The following is a 22131-nucleotide window of genomic DNA, read 5'->3' on the forward strand; positions in this document are numbered from 1 at the left end:
AAAGATGCTTTGAAGATTATTTGATCCTGAAGGGGAGGAGGGTGTGGCCAGGAACACAAAGCTCTGTTGAGTCTATTCCTTGTCACTTTCCTGGTTCTTGATGGGGAAACTGGGGTTTGGCTAGGGACCCGGGAGCTCTTCAGACCCCCAGATGCTCTGAACTGCTGCGGGTGCCCAGGCTGTTGGGATCCCCCTGGTGTGGACACTGGTGCGGCCTGGGAGGGAGGAGACCGGGGCAGAGGGTCTGCGCCGGGGCTCAGAGAATTTGTTCCCGTGCCAGCCCTGCGCTCAGGGCGCAGCGCGCCAGCGTGGTGCACGGGCGTGCGGGAGGGGGCTGCGGCTCCCGGCCCGGCGCTCCAGTCCATTTTTTCTTGCGGATCCCAGGAAGGGGGGCCGGCTCGGGGGTGGGACCGCGAAGGGGGGGATTCCCTCCCTCGTGCGAGCGGAGGACTGGCCCCTCTCCCGGCTGGGAGCTCCGGCCGAGCGGAGGCGCGACGGAGACACGAGCGCGGGGCGGAGAGCCCGGCGCGGCGAGCCGCAGTGGGGCTTTCGAGCCGTGAGCCGCGGAGAGCGGGGGCCACAGAGCCGCCCCGGGAGTGATGCGCCGGGTGGGGCGCTGGCCCCGGAGGGCGTGAGCCGCCCGCAGATTGAGCAACTTGGGAACGGGCGGGCGGAGCGCAGGCGAGCCGGGCGCCCCGGACAGTCCTGCGGCGGGCGGCTGAGCCGGCCGCGCCCTCGCCCCTCCCGGGCCTGCCCCCGCCGCGGCTGGCAGCGCCGAGGTGAGTCCCCGCTTCGCGGCTCCGTCCTCTCTCCTAGCGCCCCTTCCCCGGGACCTGGGGTGCCGCGGGCCCCCATTCGGGGCTTACCCTTCGGGCGGGGGAGACGGAGAACGGGGAGCCCCATTGCTCTCTCGGTCATCCCTCGGAAGAAGGCACCTCCTCGACTCCCTGCTACGAACCCTGTCGCCCCGTCACCCCTCAGGGCAAGCGGGCAGCCCGGTCCCGATCGCTTCCTCGGGTCCTCCGCAACCCCCTATAAAGTCCTGAACTTCTAGGTCCACCAGCCCTGTCACACACCCTCCCCGCCACAGAGGCTCTTGATCCCTGGTCTCACTGCCTTGGGGTCCCCCTGTCCCATGGTCCCTGGTGACCCCATCCCATTCCCACAGCCCGGGCCCGGGTCCAACGTGGCAGGCAACGTGCGCTTCTGCCCTGGGTGCGCAGGGAGGTGGCGCGACTCCCTGGCTCGCGCTGAGGGTCAGACGGTACAGCTTGGTGGGGCAGAGCTGGGGGCCCTGTTGGTCTGGGGCCCCGAGGCGAGCAGGGATGACTTCTGGGTGCGGGTATTAGAGGTCGGGGTTTCTTGTGAAATTGGCTCTTGAACTTGGATCTTGGGGGCAACCACCGGGGCTTCGGTCCATCTCTCCTAGGGCACCTGTTGGGGCCTCTCGGGGATGGTGGAGAGGGAGGATGAATGTGGACACTCGGGGCGGTGATGGGGGGGGGGCCTGCAGGAGCCTCTCTCTGGTCCCTTGATTGGGGGGGGGGGGCGGGAAAACGGCCCCAGCACCTGGTTCGGCTCTGGCGGACAAGCTAATCCCGGCAGGTTGGGCAGCGCGTACTCGTCCCGCCCCCCAAGCCCAGCAACTCGGCCCCCCGCCGCCTGCCCGCTCCGCAGCCCGAGCTGTCCAGCCCGCAGCCGCTCCTGGGAGGGCTAATGAGGAATTATCTGGATGGTTTACATTTTTGGGTCCGGATCGGCCCCGGCCGGAGTACCAATTTATCCTGACAGTGTTACAGGCAGGAAGGTGAAGTGATTCCAGCCCTCTGTCGGGACCGAGTCTCCGCCCAGCTCCGCCCCCAATGGTGTCCCCCTCCCCAACGCGCGGCCTCCCCTTCCGGATCCATCCCTGGGTCTCCCGCCAGCTCGGCCTCGGCCCCCAGCCCTTTCACCTGCTGCAGGTCCAGTCCCCAAGCAGGGAAGGGGGCACATTCCTCAGCGACCTTCACAGCACCCAGCAGGCACCCCGTTCTGGGTAGCCACGGAGACCCCAACCTCTGCAAAATGGGATATAATACTACCTCCCTCTTCCTTAGGGTAGAATAAATGAGGGCCTAGAGCAGGTCAGGTGGCAGGAGGCACCCTCACCCCCACCCTGGCAGAGAGGAATGCCCCTCCCCACCCCGAGCCCCCGCCAATGCCGGGCACTTTGAGCATCAGCAGTTACCTTTCTTTCTGGGTAGAGAAAGGAGTCCCCGAGACTGCCTGTGCCATAGCCCAAGGCCCCCAGGACACCAGACAGCAGAACCATGACAGAGACAGGCGACTTAAAAGAAAGTTGTCTGCTTCTGGCTCCACTCCCGCCCCAGCCCATGGTGTCCTCTTTTCCTAGATGCATCTGTGGGGGGCCAGGATCTAGTCAGAGGGATGTGGAACCTCCAGGCAGGGACCTGTGGCCCTCTGGAGCTTGGCACCTGAGGATCTGTAGTCTAAGACTGTGCAACATTGGAAATCAGATTTCACCCAGGATCCTGAATTTTCTACTGCTCTTTCAAAATGCCTGAGGATCTGGTGATGTTGAGCCATCCTTTCTGCCCGTCAGCCCCCAGCTGGAGCCGAATGGCCTGTGCCCACTTGAGCTGGGTTTGCCCATGCCACATCCTGCTCTGCTCACATGCGTCACTCCCATCCCCTGGTATAGATGTGTCTTTAGCTTCTTTGTGGGGTTGAAAATGTTATATTTTTCCCCTAAAAAAAGGGTTTGGAACACTTCTGATCCCAGAGGTGAAGGAAGCCAGTGCCACTTGGTCAGATGGAATTTGCATCTGGATCGCCCTCTTCATCTCTCAGCTGAGACGGTGGTCCCTGGTGATTCCCGTGAGAGTGGGCCAGAAGATCACTTCAGGCAGAGGCTAGGTGAGTGTGGCCAGGTCGAACCTGGAGGACCGGGGCTCAGGAGGGGGCAGCCTCTGCTGAGCACTGACCCAGGCACCGTGTGGGCAGACACAGAGCACAGAGAGGCATAGGGGACCTTTTCTACCCCAAGGACCCTAGAGACATGGATCACACAGTTAGGCCAAAGGGTGGGACACCTAGTTTGTCTGATGCAGTGTTTGTCAAATGTAAGGACTGGCAGGATGGATCTGCCGGGGGTCCTCACAGCCCAGTCTGACCAGTGCTGTTAGAGGTAAATCCTGTCCCTCTGGGGAATCAGAGGTAAATCCTGTCCCTCTGAGCAGCTACTTTGGTGCCCAGGCCATCAACCAGAGATCAGTGCAAATGAGTAAATCGCATGTCAATGCTCATGATCAAGGTTGGTATCCAGATGACACAGAAAATGTCGATATTGCTTTTGTTGATATTGAGATTGATATTGATATCGAGACCTCCCTGTGTGCCTGCCGCACTCAAAGCAGTGTCATATAGTAACTCATTTAAGGTGTCCAGAGGCAACTGTCTTGCAGATAAGGAAACAGGCTTAGACCAGCTAAGCCAGGAACACAGGGTAACAAGCTAGCCAGCCACAGAGCCAGCATTCAAAGCGCTCTGTGCCCTTGACCATCAAACTGTGCGCCCAGCCTCTGAGGCTGCGTACTGGGGACTGAAGACCCTAGTTTGGTAAACTGGACTGGGCATCCACACTCTGGGTGAAGGACATGTGTAGCCGGGGCCGGGGAAGCCTTTGAAGGTCACGCAGGGGCTGGCATTTGGGGGTGGCTGGGGGCATCTCCGCTGGCTCCGGCCACAGCAGCAGGTGGGATCCATCAGCCCTCGTGTAAACACTTCTTCCAGGCAGCTTAACCACTTGAGTGTGTCTGGCCTTCAAAGCTAGTGGGAGAGGCCGAGGAGGGAGGTACTGAACTCCCTGGGGGGATAATGATTTATCTCCTGTGCAGGTGGGCTCTCCTGGGGCCTCTCCAAGAGGCGAGGGGGTAAACTGGGCACCGAGGAGATGAGCGGCGAAAGGATTAGGACAGGGGAGGAGGACACCTGCATGCCAGTACCTTAGGTTCCTCATCAGTAAGCCAAACTCAGTGACCCTCAGCCAGCTTGTGAAAGTCCTGAGTATCCCCATCTTATAGATGAAAAGACCGAGGTTCAGAGAAGCTAAGTGACTTTCCAAAGGTGACTAACCAGTGGACAGGAAGGTGATGCTTCCCTGGCATCCACAAGGCTTCCGCTGCTGCGGGCCTGGTGTTCCCTGTGTCCCCGTGTGAGCGTGGGCAGGTGTGCAGAAGTGTGCGGAGGCCGTGTGGGCGGGCCTCTGTGTGAGAGGGCATCGGATGGGCAGACCCTGTAGGTGGGGAGCAGGGTTCCGTCCTCACTCCCAGGTCGGGCTCGAGGCTCAGATGTCCCACTTCCCAGACACATCTCAGAGGGAGGGCCCAGCTCCCCTGCCCCCATCACCCCAGCCTGCAGGTCCAGAGCCCTGGCTCTCACGGGGCTGGGGGATTATGGCCATTCTCTGTGTCCCTGACCAGGGCGGGCACTGCTGCCTCTTTTATCCCCTCACAAAGGCCAGACCCGCTGGGCCTGCTGTGTCAGAGTTTCTGTGGCCTGGGGAAGCCTTACTTCCTTTTCTCCCGCCAAGCCGGGAGGGCCATCCAGAGTCTGCCAGCTTGCCGGGGGGGCCACTGCTCTAGCTCCAGGACAGGTGAAAGGCACATGGGTGACTCAGCACTGGGAAGAGAAGGCTGAGGGGCCACTCATGGAAGGACAAGTATCAAGCTGCTACTGCAGCATGAGGTCTGTAGGGTAGACTTAAGAAGGACTTCCAGTTAGAGCTGGCCAATAGTAGTCAGGGTGGGGCCAGCTGGTTCCCATTATTGAAAAAATCATCATTAAGCCACAAATCTGGTTTGAGCCTTCACCATATTCCAGCTACTCAGGTAGCCGGCTCTGGTGTCAGGTTAGGGAATTCGGCAGGACAGGAAGAGGAGCAGATTTCTTCTCCCTGGTGCCAGGTGGGTAACTGGTGGTGTCCAGAGGTTCTGAGTTCTCAGCATCTTCTGGGTAGGGAAACACACGGGGAGGTAGGAGGCATGGAGCCCAGGGCTCCCCCGGGTACCACAGACTTAACCCTTCTCTCCTTCCCCATAGGTTGTTTTTGGGAGTAACCCCTGCTGAAGTGACAGAGAGGACTCCCATGTGACACTCTGAGGTGGCTTTGAGGACCTCCATTTGGGCTGATGGAGGCTTCCCATGCCCTCTCTGTCCCCCGCTGAGATTATGGTGGATTTGGGTTCTGGCCCGGACCCGGGCCTCCTGCTGCTGACCCAGCCCCAGAGGCGTTAGCAAGAGCCCTGCGCTGTCCACCCCCCAGCGACCACCCCCCCTGCGGGGGCCTGGAGCCGGCCAGTGAGCATGCGGCTTGGGCTGTGTGTGGTGGCCCTGGTTCTGAGCTGGCTGCACCTGGCCGTCGGCAGCCGGGGGATCAAGGGCAAGAGGCAGAGGCGGAGTGAGTACCGGGCAGGGGGCTGGGCCTCCGCTGGCCTTGGCGGTGGGAGGGGGGTCCCAGGGTCTTGGGTAGTGGAGACCCTTCAGATCTCCCCTGGGCCCATTCCAGGTCCCTGGTCTTGCAGTCGTTGGGTGGGTTTGTGGAGATCACCTGCTCCCTCCCACCCCCTCGCCTTCTGTGTTCCCCGGTGTAGACACTGGTTTCTGGATTAACCCCTCTCTTGTGAGGATCCGTTTGTGAATGAGCCCTCTGACATGACACCAGCTCTGTGGTGTCCATGGAGACGCAGGTGGCGGGCAGCGTGCTGGGTTCCCCCCTCACCGGATCCCAGTCGAGGGCTCCTGGCTTTCTGTCACGGCTGAGGCGTGGTCCCTGGGGGACTCTGCACCTCTGGGTAGTGGGCCACAAAGGGCTTCCCCCGCCCCACGAACAGGGCAGGAGGGAAGTCATGAGACCCTGCTGTCCTGTGGCTTTTAAAGCAGGCCCAGTGGGACTGGGAGCTGTGGGGGAGACGGGAGGCCAGCAGGCTGGGCGCTGCCCTGGCAGCCTGGCACGGGGACAGCTCCACTGCCCCTGCTCTCATGGGGAGCCTCCATGTCAGATGTCACTGCGGGGAGCTTGCCTCGCGTGCACAAGGCCTCGAGCTCAAGCCCTGGCACCACAAAAATAAAAAATAAAATAGAAAGAAAGAGATGTCATTGGAACAAAAGGTTCTCAGCTTAAAAAGGAAAAGCAAATCTCTCTCTGTCCAATGCTAACAAAGGTGAAGGGATGGGCCTGAGCCCATACAGTCATGGTGGGAACCCTTCTCAGGGTGACAGTGGCCCAGAGCTCAGTAAAGATCAAGATTAAGGTGTGGGACCCCCCCTCCCCTCCACCAGGCACTCCCTTCCCTCTGCTTATCATCTCCTGTGATGGGGCTGTTATGTCATGGGAGTGGCATTATGTGACAGTGACCCATGTCAGGGAGTGGGCTGAGGGCTTCTGGACTCCCAAGGCCTGGTCTATTTCCACGTACACCGCAGAGATGTCACGCCCGCAGGCGGGAAGTCTTCCTGAAGTCTCTCCCAACTCCCTCTTGCTTCACTTTTTCCTTCAGATGGATGCCGCCCGCCCGCCAGGGGAGGCTGAAAGGCAGTAGAGTCTTGTTGGGTCCCGACGATGGGAGGATGGGAGCGGCCGAGGCCAGGACTCAGCCCAGGGAGGGAAGCTCAGAGAATTGGTGAAGCTGAAAATCCCTGGCTTAACAGACAATTAGAGCCGGTTAGGTTCAATCAGCAGCGGGCCTTGATTTCCCTCCCCTCTCCTCTGTTGTGGCCAGTATTTTGGACTCCACAGGCCAGATGTGGTTTAGTGGTTTATAATCAGTCTCCTCTATTTCCGAAATGAGAGAGAGAGGGAGAGAGAGAGAGAGAGAGAGAGAGAGAGAGAGAGAGAGAGAGACCAGCAATACTCATGGAATATGCACAAACGATTCTGCTTACGTTCACATGCAGGGCCACACCCCCCCCCAAACCAGGGGCCAAAAGATCTGGGTTCAAGTCTGTTGGACCAAAAATACAACAACAACAACAACAAAAACGAAGTGGCCTGAGCCTCAGTAAGGGCCTCTTGCTTCAGCCGTGGCTAATCTACTGCAGCAGTTCTCCATGTGCCCACTTTTGATACAGTGGCATCCGGCAGCCTCAGCAGCATGTAAACCGGTTTTTGTTACCAAATGATGTGACAGACAACCTTGGCAGTGGGAGTCAAGGGTGGGGGAGGTGTGGGGAAAGACTGGGTGCAGTGAGGGTCCGGAATGAATGGAGGCTCGGAGGAGATACAGGGTGTGCAGTTGTGAGGCAGTGCTTGTCACTTAAGGGTTATTGTAAAGCTGAAATGTAATCCTACGGGAATATAGTAAGGCTCACGTGAGATAGCAGCTATTTTGTTTTGTATTTTTGTTTTAGTGCTGCTGGGGAGGGAGGCCAGGGCCTCCCCCGTGCGAGGCAAGTGCTCTACTGGTAGCTACATCAAGCCCTAGATATGCATTTTAAGATCTTTATAAAACAGCAAGCTCTGTGCAGAGTCGAGGATGCATCGGTAGTTAAATAAACCACATGTGGACCATTTTGCCCTGGGCTTTCCGGGGAGTGTTGGGAGGACCGTGACCAGGCACCTGTGTGGGCTGCTCTCCACCATACAGAAGGGCACCAGGTTGTTTGGGGGGGGGGGCATAGAAGTGGGCTTGCTGTATGCATATGAGTCTTAGGGCCATTGGGTGGGTCTGATGTCCCTTGACCACATGACAGCAGGCTGCCCACAGCCACCCAATAGAGCTCTGATCTTGAGCCTTACACCAGCTAGTCAGCTTTGTGTCACTGTGACAAAATGCCCGACAAGAACAACTTAGAGGAGGGAAAGTTTCATTCGGCTCATGTTTTAGCGACTCAGTCCATGGTGGGCTGAGTCCTGCGCTCTGGGCCTGTGAGGAGGTAGAGCCTCACGGTGGAGGAGAGCGGCTCAGGTGACAGCCAGGAGCCCAGGGAGGGGAAGGGGCGGGAGGGAAGATGCGCCCGCGCAGGCCACGCCCCCGGGACCCGCCTCCTCCGGCCACGCCCACCTCCTCCAGTCACCTGGAGATTCCGGGAGAACACAGGCGCTTTTAGGGGCCATCTCACATCCAAACCGTATCAGCCACCTCTGGACCCAGAAATGCCTGACCGGAGCCCGAGGGAGGGTCCCCTGCTCGGAGGCGCAGGGAAGTTGAGCCAGAACTTCTCTTTGGCGGTGGCTTATGAAGCCCCCTGGCAAGGGCTGCTCTTCCTCGCTCCTCAGGACCCTCGCCACCGACCCTCACCCCCTCCGAGTCCCCTTCCTGAGCCCTCTCTCTCTCCCATCTCTCTCACCCAGTACCCCTCCCTGAGCCACCCGATCTGATCTCAGGGCCCCTCGGCCACTCCTGGCCCCATTCCTTCCTGAGCCCCTGAAGCCCGAATGGTGCCTTTCTGCCCCATCTCATTGTCCTGCCGCCACCCCGAGCTCGCGTCCCCTCCCACACTGACCAAGCTCAGAGCCCCTTCCCTGTGCATTCATGGGGTCATCCAGCAAGAGTCACTGAGAACCGGCAGAGCTGGCCCCGGATCACAGAGAGGACTCTTGAGGGGCTCACGGTGATGGGGAGGTGACCAGCAATCCAGCCTCCTGACTGTTGCGACAGGAGGCAGCCCCAGGGCAGAGAGAGCCCCGATGAACTGGGGGAGGCCCAGTGCGTTTGTTCCAGAAGGGAAAGCAGCAGGGAGTAGCAGGGAAATGATTTAAAAATGGGGTTCTGGGGAGCCTCAGCGTTTCACCTGGGCAGATGTGCTCATATCTGCTTTTTTTTTTTTTCTTTTTTTTGGCTCTGAGGATTAAACCCAGGGGCACTTAACCATGGAGCCACATCCCCAACCCTTTTTGCTTTTATTTTGAGACAGGGTCTCACTAAGTTTCTTAATGCCTCACTAAGTTGCCAGACTGGCCTTGAATTTGGGATCCTCCTGCTTCAGCCTCCCGAGTCACTGGGATTGCAGGTCTGCAATACCACTCCCGGCTCACATCTGGTTTTCATGCTGGGGATCTTTGCTGTTGAGAAGAAGTGTTCCCTTGGTGAAATAGGAAGCCCAGAACCCCTTAGGCTAGAGGGACATGAGCTGAGGGTCCTAGGGAGATGATGCTGTGGACCTGGGCAGAGGTCAGATGATTTGAAGCTCTTTGTACTCATCAGGTGGAGGAGTTTGGACTTGCCCTGACTTGAGCTGTGGGTGAGGAGCCACTGAGAGGTCTCAGTCTGGGGGCACATGGGCCAGCTGCGGTAGAGGCTGGAGAGGGGCTACGGGCAGGCAAACAAGCTAAGCTATGAGGCAGTCTTGGCACAGGTGAGAAAAAGTCTAAGCTAAGTTCATGGTTAGTTAAAGAATCCCGAGGGCTTGGGTGTGGCTCAGTGGCAGAGCATTTGCCTAGCATTTGCCTAGGCCCTGGGTTCAATCCTCAGCATGAAACAAAATAAAAAACCTCGGTATTCCCAGGGGGACATCCCCAGGGCCTGTTGTCCATGCAGTAGCTGGTCCTGGGTGCCAGGAACAGATGCATCCCTGAGAAGGCTCCCTGCCTGCTCAATCTACCTCTTCCAAGGCTGGGTCTACCCCACAACCAAGGCCAATCCTCCTCTGAGTCATGGCCAGTTCTCTCCATCCCCATGACCCCTGCCAGCTCCCCCTGAGTCCTGCATTCCTGTCCAATCCCACTCCCCACGTTTCAGGGGTTGCCTCTGAGATCTATGCACACACCGTGCCTCCCCCACCCTCCTCCTATGGGGCCCTGCTCCTTAGGAGTCTCACTGCTTGACTGGGCCTCCGTTCAAAAGTAAGAGGCTGTGCCCTCCAAAGCTCTTTCTAGTGGGAGAACAAGACTTATTACCAGATAATAACATGAAGTGATCAAATACCGGGGACGTGGGAACACAGAAATACTCCATCCAGACTTGTGGGAGGTGAGATCTAGGAGGACTTCCTAGAGAAGGTGACTCTAATTCTGAGGCTTGTAGGAGTTTGTCAGGCTCAGGAGGAGGCCATCTTGAGCAAAGGCACAGAGGTATGAAATAAGGTGACATGCCCAGAGAACAGAAATAGATATTGTTTAGGGAAGCATTGAGAGATGGGGGGGGGTAAGCTCATGATAACGTTTTAGACCCCTCCAGGAGCTGGGTCTTCTTTCTGTCAGTAATAAGGAATCATTGACGGATTTTAGGCAGGGCTGGGGCACCATGAGATTTCTGGTTTAAAAGAGATGCCTGGGGAGGAGGCCGTTGGGAGTTGGAAGAAGCAAAGACCTTGGGGGAGGAGGGACAGTGGGACAGAATCCATTCTTCAGGGAGGGGCAGGCTGAGACAGGACGGGACTCAGTACCAGCAACTGGGAAGTGTTGTGCACAAGGTTGACAGAGGCCAGTCCGACCCTGCCATGGTCCCTTTCTGCACCGATAGTAAAAAGCCCTGTTTCCCACCCACGGACGTCAGTGCCTCTGAGTCTGTGCCCAGGCTGTTCCTCCCGTGGGGCGCACCCTCTTCCTGGTGAGACCCAGGGGCCTCCCCCACCAAGGCCCCATCACCACTGGCTGCCCTGCAGAGCCAGCCCTGCTTCCCAGGCCCTGGGGGACCTTCCTTTCTCTATCACCATGTCCTGGCCCCCAGCAGTCCTGAGCACCTGTCAGGTTGCAGCAAGTGCCTGGGGAACAAGTCCCCTGGAATTGAAGGCATCCCTCAAACACGTCTTCCTGGAACCCTGCATTGGAAGTCTTGTTCTCAATGTTGAACCCACCGAGCCCTCCTCTCTGGCTCTGTCCCCTCCCTGCCCACACGTTTGCCCGTCAAGCTGAGAACACTTTTTGGCTTTTATTCCCCTTAGAAGCATCCCTTTCCCTCCCTGCCCATCGCTGAGCCCCCTCCCCTTTCTGAGCCTCAAACTCCCATGGAATTCGGATCCCTTAGTTCTTTGTCCCTTGTCCTTGACTTCAGTCTCTCATCACCTGATCTTTTTGGTTTGTTTGTTTCCCCCCATTGTACTGAGGACCCAGGGCTCCACACATGCTAGGCAAGCACTGTACCACTAACCTACACCCCAGCCCTTTTTTTTAAAGTGTGACACGGGGTCCCACTAAGTTGCTGAGGCTGGCCTCAAACTGTGATCCGCCTGCCTCAGCCTCCTAAATAGCTGGGGGCACCGCACCCAGCCTGACCTCTGTATCTTGACCCTCCTGTATCCTCAGGTCTTCAATTCCATCAAATTTACTCTGCCTTTGAGTCTTGGAATCACATTCCACCCCCATTTCTTCTCTCCATGTTGTCTCTCTCTATTATTATTATTATTATTATTATTATTATTATTATTATTACCAGGATGAACTCTGGGGTGCTTAACCACTGAGCCACATCCTCAGTCCCTTTTTTATATTGTATTTAGAGACAGGGTCTCGCTGAGGCTGGCCCTGAACTCATAGTCCTCCTGTCTCAGCCTCCTGAGCTGCTGGGATTATAGGCATGAGCCACTGCGCCCGGGTCCTATGCTGGCTCTTTCTATGCTCTCTGATTTTCAACCTTCTCCTTGCTTTATTCCCACCTCCTTCCCTCTGCTCATTCCTCAGCTCACTGTGGTCTGGCTGACATTCCCCCTCCATGACACTGCCCTTCCTGACATCACCCAGTCAATGGCCACCAGTGGTCACATCTCTAGGTTTGCTCTAGGGCTCACTGGCCTTGGCTTCCCTCCAGCCCAGTGCCTGAAGAACTCTTCCTTTTCAACTTTTTTTTTTTTTTTTTTTTTTTTTTTTTTGGTACCAGGGATTGAACCTAGGGTTGCTTGACTACTGAGCAACCTTTTTTAAAATTTTTTGATTTTGAGATGGTCTCACTAAGTTGCTGAGGCTGGCCTCAAACTTGCAATCCTCCTACCTCAGCCTCCCCAGTCTCTGGGATTTCAGGTGTGCGCCACAGCGTTTGACTTTCTGCTTGGTTTTTATCCTCACCCTCTGCATCTCCTCCTGCATTTCCAAGGGTTGCTTCTCAGCTTTCTGGAGCCCCTCTTCCTCTGCTTCTCTGTAGACTGCAGGTGTCATCAGGGCTCAGCCCCGGTCCCCTCCTCACCCACACACTCCCAGGGTGTTCACTACCAAGGGCAGTCCTCACCCCTCGCCCGCAGCCACTTCTAGAAAGAGATGGCGCACGGCCTCTCTGCCTCCTCACAGTTCTTTTACTCCTCTGCCAGGTACTCAGCTCCCCACCAGAGTGGCCAGCACCCTTCACTGATTCCCCCAGGTGACATCTCAGCAGCACTGGGCACGTCCACGCCTCGTCCTTCCATGGAGGGCGCTCTTCCCCTCGGTCTCCGAGGTGCAATATGCTTCTCAGTGTCTGCTGCCCCCGTCTCAGCCTCTTGGGGGGACCTTCATTCTTCTGTCCTTCTCTTAAGTGTCGGGCTCCTCTTCCTGCTCTAGATGCCTTTGGTGACTGTTTTCACGTTAAGGACTCGGCGTCTCCATTTCCAGGCCCCTGTATGCAGCTGGCTCACTCCCCTGGGTGCCCCACAGCGGCCACACCTGGCCACACCTAGAGCCTAAGTTCTCACCATGTCACCCCCCCCAAAACACCTGCTCCTCTTCCTGGGGCCCCCGTCTCAGCAAAGGCCCAACAGCTGTCCCCTGACATGGGCCCCCCATCTCCAGGTCACCTTGACCTGTGCTGTGCCCTGTCCCTGGTCTTCCCACACAACCCGTCCCCTGGTCCTCGATCCTTTCTTCCCTCTTGGCTCAGCCCCAGCTCTTCTCCCTGAGTCCTCACCTGGCTTCTCCCCCTCGCCCTTGGCCGTCCTTCAACCCATCCTGCCTGCTGAAGAGGGGTCTTTCTGACACGAAGCCCCAGCCTGCCCCCGGTTCCAGCGCCCTGCTGATTCCTCCTGGCCTCTAGGACAGCTCGGGCTGGAGGCCCTTCCTCTCTGGCCCCTGCTTCGCCCCTCGGCCTCCTGTCTGAAGTCTCCTGCTTCCCTGTGCTGAGGAGGCCTCGCTCTCCCTGCCCTGCCCCTGATGGCGCTGAAGGAGGGTTGGGGTGGAGCTGGGGGAGAGCGCTCGCCAGCGCATCACGGGGAAAAATGCACGCAAGGCATTGCTGCCGGTCGAATGAGTGGCGGGCAGTGGGACTCTGAGGAGAATCTGTCCTCAACGGAGGAGGCAGGAAGGGATCAACGAGTCTGGTAAGGTCCCTCCAGAGGACAGCCAGGCGGACCACTAGTGGTCACATCTCTAGGCAGAAGCCCAGAGGGAACATTCATTTCAACAAGGTTTTAAGTAAAAACAATGAGTAAGGGGGGTTTTAACATCTTGGAAGGGGAAGCGGTACCTCAAATCTTCAAGGACATAAATTTGTAATATAGCTGAAAAAAGGCCCAGAGTAGAAAAATAATCCCAAACAATTCTAAACCAACAAGAAGGATAGTAAATTTAAAATTTATTCATGAAATAGTAACATCGGCTTGCCAGATGTGGTGGCGCATTACCTCTCATGCCAGTGACACGGGAGGCTGAGACAGGAGGATCACAAGTTCAAGGCCAGCTTCAGCAACTTAACAGGACCCTGTCTCAAAAAATAGAAAGGTCTTAGGATGCAGCTCAGTGGTAGAGCACCCCTGGGATCCATCCCCAGTGCCCCCCCACCACACACAAACAATAATAATAATAACATTGACTCTATACAAATAAATTGCATATTTAAAAAATAATCACTCCAGCCACACTTGCAGTTCCTCTGCTCCCTCCTGTTGCCCCACACCTTTCTCTTATATGCGTGGTTCCCTCTGCCTGGAACTCATTCTGGCTGAGGAATCCGGGTGGAGAACTTGAACCTTTTCATTTCCTCATCTGTGACAATGAGGATGGGAGATAATAACAGCACTCACCTCGGGGGTGTTGACCGGGGTGAAATGACGTGGTGCTTGTCAAGCCCCTAGGAGCCGACCTTGTCACGGGGTCAGTGTCACACTTAGCGACACTCTGTGGTTAGGACTGAGACTGCTCAGTGATGCCCGCGGTGGTCTTCGTCTCCCCTCCCCCTCTGCCTGCCTTCCTGTGTCTTACTTGCTCTCCTGTGCTGGAATCAGGAGTCGTCCCTGCGGTCTGTACTCCTCCCAGGGTGGACACCCCCACCTCCCTTTCTCTGGGGTGGGAAGGGAGGCACAGGATCCAGTATTTGGCCTGGGCTCTCAGTCTGAGACTTAGGCCTGAGGTCCATCTGGGTCTGCAGCCTGAGCTCCGGGTCCATGCTGCCGAGCTCTCTCCTGCTATCTCTATTCTGATTTTTCCAGCTCTGGCTCCAGGTGTATCGACAGCTTCTTGCTGCTTGACTTCTCCTAAGTGCCTTATAACTACTCTCCTTCCTTCTCCACTCGATTCTCTTCCCTTGGGCCTCTTTTAGTGATCGACCCTACAGTTCACCTGCACCCTAGGCCAGAATCACCCAGGCTCCTGGCCGCTCCTCTCTGCTAAGCATGGCTGCTCTGTCTCCACTACCCACAGCTTTGTTTAAGGCTTTCTTACTTTCTCACCTAGAGGAATAGAGTCAGCTCCACCCAAATATTCCTTTGGTCTCTGGTCTCCACCCTGGTTCCCAGTTGAGTCTTCACAATACGTAGACTGGACCAGTTATGTCCAATGAAAATGGGATCTCACTCCTGAGTCATTTTCCCATGGCTCCCTGTTGTCCAAGCAGCTCTGAAGAGGTCCCAAGAAAGACTCTTCGGAATAAATGGTTTGTGTCCAAAATGTTGGGGAAACGCAGCTTCCTCTGTCCCTCTCTTAGAGGCTCTGCATGAGAGTGTCATAGAGTTTGCAAAAAGTCTCGCTGTAACAAATCCTGTTTGCATTTGTTTGACCCAGGGGATCCTGGTCTTACCTGTTACAGTAGCCTTTTCTCCAAGACTTCCTATTAACATTTAGGGGAATCTCCTTCCGAGGAATACTCTTTTGGAAAATGCCACGTCACAGGATCAAGTTCAAGTATGAGATATATAGATAGGATATCTTATCTTTCACTACCTCCCCTCATCTCCACCCCCAATTATCTGCAGTTCCCCTCTGTGGTATTTTACCTCTGTGGTCCTACTCCTTCTAGAACCTTATCTCCATTTTCCAGAAGGAAAGCTCTCTACACTTCTCTGTGAATTCTTCCCCTTTCTTGCTGAGTCCACTATTGCTTGGCTTTGTGGCTGTCAGCATTTGCCTGTCTGTGGGTGTCTGCTCCGCTGAAAGGCCAAGTCCCCTGCCTAGCTCACCTGCCTCCCTGTCCCCAGGGCTCACCCTGTGCGTGGTGCATGGAAGGGGCTTAGTGAGTGTTGGTTGGCCCAGGGAACAAGATCAAAGCTTGGAGACTCAGCGCTGCACCTGCAGGTCACTCTGCCTCTCAGGATGGTTCTAAGACAGGATTTTTCCATCTCGGCACCACTGACATTTTGAATCAAATAATTATTTGCTGCCAGGAGTAGTGGCACATGCCTGTAATCCCAGAGGCTCGGGAGACTGAGGCAGGGGGATCTCAAGTTCAAAGCCAGCTTCAGTAACAGTGAGGTGCTAAGCAACTCACTGAGACCCTGTCTCTAAATAAAATACAAAATAGGGCTGGGGATGTGGCTCAGTGATTGAGTGCCCCTGAGTTCCATCCCTGGTGTCCCCTCTCATATAATAATTATTTGCTGAAGAGGGCCACACCATGCCTTAGAAGGTGCTTACATCATCCCTGGTCTCTATCCACTTGATGCCAGGGCAACCCACCTCTGCAGTTGTGAGGGTCAAAGATGTCCGTAGACATTACCACCGGCCCCTGGGAAGCCAGATCGTCCCTGGTTGAGACCACTGTTGTAGACATAGGTTATTTTAGTCGTCTTTCTGTCTCTAGGTAGTGGTCCTTTTCTCTGATAGCTTGATCCATTTCCTGTCTTGTCCTTAAAACTCAGTCAGGGGGGGCTGGGGATGTGGCTCAAGCGGTAGCGCGCTCGCCTGGCATGCGTGCGGCCCGGGTTCGATCCTCAGCACCACATACAAACAAAGATGTTGTGTCCGCCGAAAACTAAAAAAAAAAAAATATTAAAAAATAATTTAAAAAAAAAAACTCAGGGGAGTAAAAACTGTCCTTCTGAACTTGAGGTTGGACTTTTCCTCTTTGTGGGGAGTCAGGGCAGGTTCCAGGAAGGGGGTTGCTTCAGCTGCTTCTCTGGTGGTGGGAGAGCGAGCCTGACGGGGTGAACTGGTGTCTGGAGCTCGGGGGGCACATCGGGTCCTGGGAGCCCTAACTCCAGGCGTCCACGCTCTTTCCCTGGCGAGAGGATTCTGGGGGTGTTCATAAAACAGCCTTTCAGAGGGCTGCCCGCCTGGCTGTTTCCTGAGCACATTCCTGCTGCAGAATGACACCCCCTACTCTCCCCCTGTCCTGGTGGGAGCCTGGAAGGACGGGGCTGGGGCTGTCTCCTTCAGCGTCCCCTCATGCCCGCCCGCCCTGCCCTTGCAGTCAGTGCCGAGGGGAGTCAGGCCTGTGCCAAAGGCTGTGAGCTCTGCTCCGAGGTCAACGGCTGCCTCAAGTGCTCACCCAAGCTCTTCATCCTGCTGGAGAGGAACGACATTCGCCAGGTGGGCGTCTGCTTGCCGTCCTGCCCGCCCGGATACTTTGACGCCCGCAACCCTGAGATGAACAAGTGCATCAGTGAGTGTCGGCGCTGGAGCGGGGGTGCCACCGGCTCTGGGCGCCCGGGAAGGGTGCTTTGAGCTGTTGGTGGTTGGTGAGAGGAGTGGAGGGGACGCTGGTGAGAGCAGACGAGGCTCTTGATTCAGGTGTCCGGCTGCCAGCCAGACATGGCCCCAGCTATCCCACCTGCACTCCCAACTCCTTGTCCAGACCCAGGCCCCATCCTCCCTGACGCTTGCACCTGCCTGTGCTCTCAGGTCAGTTCAGGGTCCCGGCACATGGCCCTAGCCACAGACCTGGCAGCCAGCCTCCCGCCTGTGCTGCCCCCATCCACCCAGTAACCAAATGCTGGCTGCTCCCTTCCTTCCTCATTGCCACGCTCTCCGCCTGGCTCCCAGGCTGGTCCGGGGTCTCTCCTCTGGACCCCTGCTCATCTGTGCTCCAGGCTGTATGGTCCCCCCAGCCTTCCCTCTGCACCACAGCCAGAAAGATGCTTCCAAGACACCCAGCCTATGGCTTCCCACTTCTGCTTGAAAACCACCGTTGGCACCACACTGGCCACCAAGAAATCTAAGTGTGGCTGCCCCACCCTTTCACTCTCTTCTCGCTCTGGTCTTCCAACCCTGCTTTTCCATACCAACCACGGCTCTCCCTGCTCCAAGGCCTGGGCTCCATTCCATCCCTGTAACTGCAGCTGCAACATGCTGGGGACACTCAGCACACCGGGTGAACAGTGGCCATGTCCCTCCCATCTCTTCACATTTTCCCACCTCATGTCAGTTGATCCTTTGACCTTTTTATGGAAGCAGGGCCATGGGGATGGTACCCTTTTTATAGCGGATAACTTAGAGACTTGGAGGGGAAATGTCTGGCCTGAGCTCCGCCAACTGGGTTCTGATCTCAGCCCTGCTGTTTATGCATTGCGTGACCTTGGGCGTATCTCAGCCTCCCTCATCTTTAAAATGGGAGTACTAGCTTCCCCCCCCCCTCTGCTCTTGATCCTCGGGAGAGGGGCTCCTGGCTGGGCTGGCTCCTGGGAAACTGGAAGCCTGGGCCTCGGGCTCCAGAGACTGGGAGGGGAGAGATTGTGAAAGGGCTGCCCGTTCCCAGCCAAGTCCTGCAGAGCCATCCTCCCTACCAAGGAGAGAGCTGGCAAGAGGGTGGCAGGGAGGGACCCAGGAGTCCAACCAAGGTGGTTCCTGGAACTTGGCCTTGCACAGGGAGAGGAATTTGCCCTGGGATTGCTCCCTGCTCCTCCGAACAGATTCCTTCTGCCCAGGGCAGGAGAACAAGGTTGGGATGCCGTGGATGCCCAGCGGTGGAGGAGGGAGCCCCGACAGCGGTCTCCAGGGGTCGTCCCACTCCTCAGTTCCACCCTGGGTAGGGGGCCCTCTGGGAAACACTCCTCCCACAACCCCCACCAGGCACAGAGGGTCCCCCAACTTCTTCTCTAAAACCAGCTCTTGTGGGCCTGACCTTGGGTTCCAGGGCTTGAGCCTGGGTTTGGCTTTGGGTTGGCTAATGGAGGGGAGAGTCCCAACCAGCCCTCAAGAATGATCACTTCAGACTCTTCCCCCCCATCTGCCCTCATCCCTGCTTCCGCTCCTCTCCCAAGCTTCCTCTGAGATCACAGTGGTAGGCCAAGGTTCTGGCCTCCATGTGGGTGAGTGTGGGTGGGTGGGCTTTGGGGCTGGGATGAGGGGAAGGGTCTGTTCCCGGCTGGGCCAGAGACCCCGACTCTGGTGCTGTCCACAGAATGCAAGATCGAGCACTGCGAGGCCTGCTTCAGCCACAACTTCTGCACCAGGTGTCAGGAGGGCTTGTACTTGCACAAGGGCCGCTGCTATCCGGCCTGTCCAGAGGGCTCCATCGCTGTCAACGGCACTACGGAGTGCAGCAGTCCTGGTAAGCGGCAGAGGGTGCCTCACAGCCTCCAGGACCCCAGGTGGAGTGAGTGGCAGGGCGGGGTCTGGTCAGGGATCATGTGTCCTGGGACCGCTGTGCAGAGAAAGCTTATCCTGCCACACTCACCTGCTGGGGCTTCCCCGAGGCCCTTCTGCCCTCTGGACTAAAGATGCTCTGGCCTGAGGCCCGGGCCAGGGACAGGTGGATGAGGTTGCCCTGTTCTGGTCCAGGGGAGGAGCCCCCCATATTTCCTTCTCCTCTTCTCTTCCTACCAGCACAATGTGAAATGAGCGAGTGGTCCCCTTGGGGGCCCTGCTCCAAAAAGAAGAAGCTCTGTGGTTTCCGGAAGGGCTCTGAGGAGCGGACGCGCAGGGTGCTTCATGCTCCTGGGGGGGACCACGCCGCCTGCGCTGACACCAAGGAGACCCGGAGGTGCACAGTGCAGAGGACGCCGTGTCCTGAGGGTGAGCAGCAACCCCTGCCTCCCCGGGGTCAGTCACCTCTGTGTCCTGCCTGGTGCCCACGGCAAGGCCAGATGGAGAATGCTCAACTCGAGGCCCTATGCCGTCCAGACTGGGGGCCCTGTCCTGGCCAACTTCTGTGGTCACTGTTCCTGCAGTTCCCCGTTTCTTCTGGGTGTTCATGTTAGAAGGGCCTTCAGGGGTCAGATAGCCAGAGGGCTAAGCCCCAGAGACTTACCGTGATTCAAACAAGGTCCCGTAGCCTGCATTTGGTCATGAGGTGGCTGCTGCTCCTTGCCTGGCCCCAGAGGTACCCAGTGAGGGGCAGGGGTGGGGACTGTCTTGCCTGTGCTGAGACTGCACCCAACACCTGGAGAAGCTAGACCCACTGGGATCCGGGGTCTGGGGAGGGCACCCAGCATGTACTGAGGGTGGGGGACCTGCTCTTAAGTCCTTATGCTGCGGGTTCTCTGAAGTGTCTGCTGCTCAGAGGAGTCGCTGGGCTTCCCGTCCCAGCCTTTTCGTCACTCCCCTCCTGGGACTCTTGAGCACATCCTCTGTTGATTTTTCCTGCCTTGGGTTTGTTGCAGGGCAGAAGAGGAGGAAGCAGGGCCAGGGCCGTCGAGAGAATACCAACAGGAACCTGGCCAGGAAGGAGGGCAAGGAGGGGGGCTCCGGCTCTCGGAGACGCAAGGGGCAGCAGCAGCAGCAGCAGCAGCCTGGGACAGTGGGGCCATTCACATCTGTGGGGCCCACATAGGCTCAGCGTCCAGATACCAGGCCTGCACAGAGGAGCCCAGAGCTGTTCTGCGTGATGAAAGCTTTCCAGAACGGGGTCATCGGAGGCAGTGCACACGTGTGCATGCGCACACACACACACACACACACACACACCCCTGAGGCCACCAGAAGACGCTTTCATCCTTTGGCCTGGCGGTACACACTCTGTTTAAGATGTGCCCCAGTGGACATGTCAGAACATTTCCCAGCATCCAAACCCCAACTTTGCAGAGTGGAACCTTCGGGAGGAGCTGCTGGGATCGCATCTGCCAGAAGTGGCGGACAGAGCCAAAGCTGGAGGACCGCAGGGCGACGCCTCCTCCCACCCGGATCAGCTGTGGGACCTTATGGTTGGAGACTTATTGTTACACAGCCATGATACCTATCAGGGCTGACCTGACTGCTTAAAGGTTTATTTCAAATTAAAAAACAAACAACAACAAAAAAAAACCCAGCAGTAATCACTGGCACCATGTTCCTCTTCAGGGTTTGAGGATCGGGAGGTCCACATGGGAGCAAGAAGGGTCAGGGTCAAAGTTCAGAGGCCCCTAATGGCCTCTGTGACAAAGGATCCAGAGCAGGAAAAGAAATCCAGGACTCTAGGAAGGGTGATCACCAGGCTCTCTCACAGCCTTCTTACTCAGAATGCAGTCCGTGGACTGGCAGTGACATAGTCACCTGGTGGCTTGTTAGGAATGAGAACTCAGATCCCATCCCACACCTGATGAGCCAGAGTCTGCATTTGAAGGGGGGGGGTCCAGGTCATCAGCAAGCACTTCCCAGTTCAAGAGGTACTGCTCTAAGAACCCTAAGGAGGAGCAAAGGGCTCCAGGCCAGCTCTAAAGGAGGACTTCCCACCTGGGAGGGCAGAGTCTGTGTCCTGAAGGGCTAAGGTGGCTTTCCCAGGGAAAAGGGGTGCACAGGCTCTCTGAGATGGCTGGGGACTAAACCAAAGGGAACAGTAAATCCTAGAGCCATCAAGAAGGAGGGAGAGGGGCTGGGGTTGTGGCTCAGTGGTATGTGTGAGGCTCTGGGTTTGATCCTCAGCACCATATAAAAAATAAATAAGGGCTGGGATGTGGCTCAAGCGGTAGCGTGCTTGCCTGGCATGCATGTGGCCCGGGTTCAATCCTCAGCACCACATACAAAGATGTTGTATCCACCGATAACTAAAAAATAAATATTTAAAAAATTCTAAAAAAATAAAAAATAAAAAATAAATAAATAAAAGAATTATGTCCATCTACAACTTAAAAAAAAAAACAACATACACAATCATGTTGATAAAAAAAAGAAGGAGGAGGAGGAGAGGTCAGGTTGAAAGGAAGGATGGGTGGACTGACTTCCTGTGGCATGCGGCACCCTCTGGGCTCTGGATGAGGTGCAGGGTTTGCAGCAGGGAGCCAGGCAGACGCAGCGCAGCTCTCCTGCACCTCAGAGATTTGGTTGCAGACAGGCCTGCATCCCCTCAGCAGAGAAGCAGATTCCTAATTGCAAATGGTGGGCGTGAAGGGCAGGCCAACACTGGCTGGACTTGGAGCTGTGGACGTGAATACCAGGAAATAAGCCCCTGAGGGAGGCCAGTCCGAGGAGGCAGTCCTTGGGCCCAGCTCTGAAGGATGGGAAAGAGTGGAGGGACAGCACGCGACACGGCTTGTCCCATAGCAATACATGAGCCATGTAGATAATTCACAAATTTCTAGAAGCCACAACTTATCTAACCAAATAGCTACGAACTAACCCAATATGTGCAAAATATCACCTTTTAAACATGTAATCAACAAAATCGTTAGAGAGATCTTTTACTTTTTAAAAACCAAATCAATATCCTGTGCGAATTTTTACACCTAGAGCCTAACTTAATTTGGATGTTGAATTTTCTTTCGTTTTTGAGGGGACACCAGGGATTGAACCCAGGGGCACTTAACCACGGAGCCGCATCCCCAGCCATTTTTATTTGTTATTTTGAGACAGGGTCTCTAGGTTGCTGGGGGCCTCCCTAAATGACTGAGGCTAGCTTTAAACTTGTGATCCTCCTGCCTCAGCCTCCCAAGTGGCTGGGATTATACAGGCACGACTACTGAATCAGGCTTGGATGCTAAATTTTCATCAGAGATATTTAATCTGTATTTAGACTGCATAAAAATTAAGGTTGAAACAGAAGATTTGCATACCCGAGTTGTTTTAGGAATACTTAAGTCTTCTGATTTGGATTTTTTTGAAAAAATTTTTTTAGATATCAATAATACCTTTCTTTTATTCATTTATTTGTATGCAGTGCTGAGAATCGA

The 22131-nt window shown here is 56.2% G+C and overlaps 1 protein-coding gene across 1 annotated transcript; it reads left to right on the plus strand.

Annotated features, from left to right (window-relative positions):
* The first annotated feature begins 473 nt into the window (after window positions 1-473).
* Rspo1 (R-spondin 1) lies at window positions 474-20990 on the plus strand. The gene is made up of 7 exons (XM_046469128.2): window positions 474-779; window positions 2759-2916; window positions 5101-5458; window positions 16521-16712; window positions 18450-18599; window positions 18875-19063; window positions 19651-20990. The coding sequence occupies exons 3-7, from the start codon at window positions 5365-5367 to the stop codon at window positions 19818-19820; spliced, it is 795 nt and encodes a 264-aa protein (XP_046325084.1). The 5' UTR covers window positions 474-779; window positions 2759-2916; window positions 5101-5364; the 3' UTR covers window positions 19821-20990.
* Window positions 20991-22131: the final 1141 nt, after the last annotated feature.

This window comes from Marmota monax, unplaced genomic scaffold, assembly GCF_021218885.2.
Source record: "Marmota monax isolate L192 unplaced genomic scaffold, Marmota_monax_Labrador192_F-V1.1 WCK01_AAM20220418_F8-fsc00008, whole genome shotgun sequence".
Lineage (NCBI taxonomy): Eukaryota > Metazoa > Chordata > Mammalia > Rodentia > Sciuridae > Marmota > Marmota monax.

Excerpts from the sequence above, each read along its gene's own strand:
- Rspo1 (XM_046469128.2), top strand. The coding sequence starts at position 5,365 with ATGCGGCTTGGGCTGTGTGTGGTGGCCCTGGTTCTGAGCTGGCTGCAC. Across the intron at positions 5,459-16,520 it reads GGGCAAGAGGCAGAGGCGGA|TCAGTGCCGAGGGGAGTCAG; the intron begins GTGAGTACCGGG and ends CTGCCCTTGCAG. Across the intron at positions 19,064-19,650 it reads GAGGACGCCGTGTCCTGAGG|GGCAGAAGAGGAGGAAGCAG; the intron begins GTGAGCAGCAAC and ends GGTTTGTTGCAG.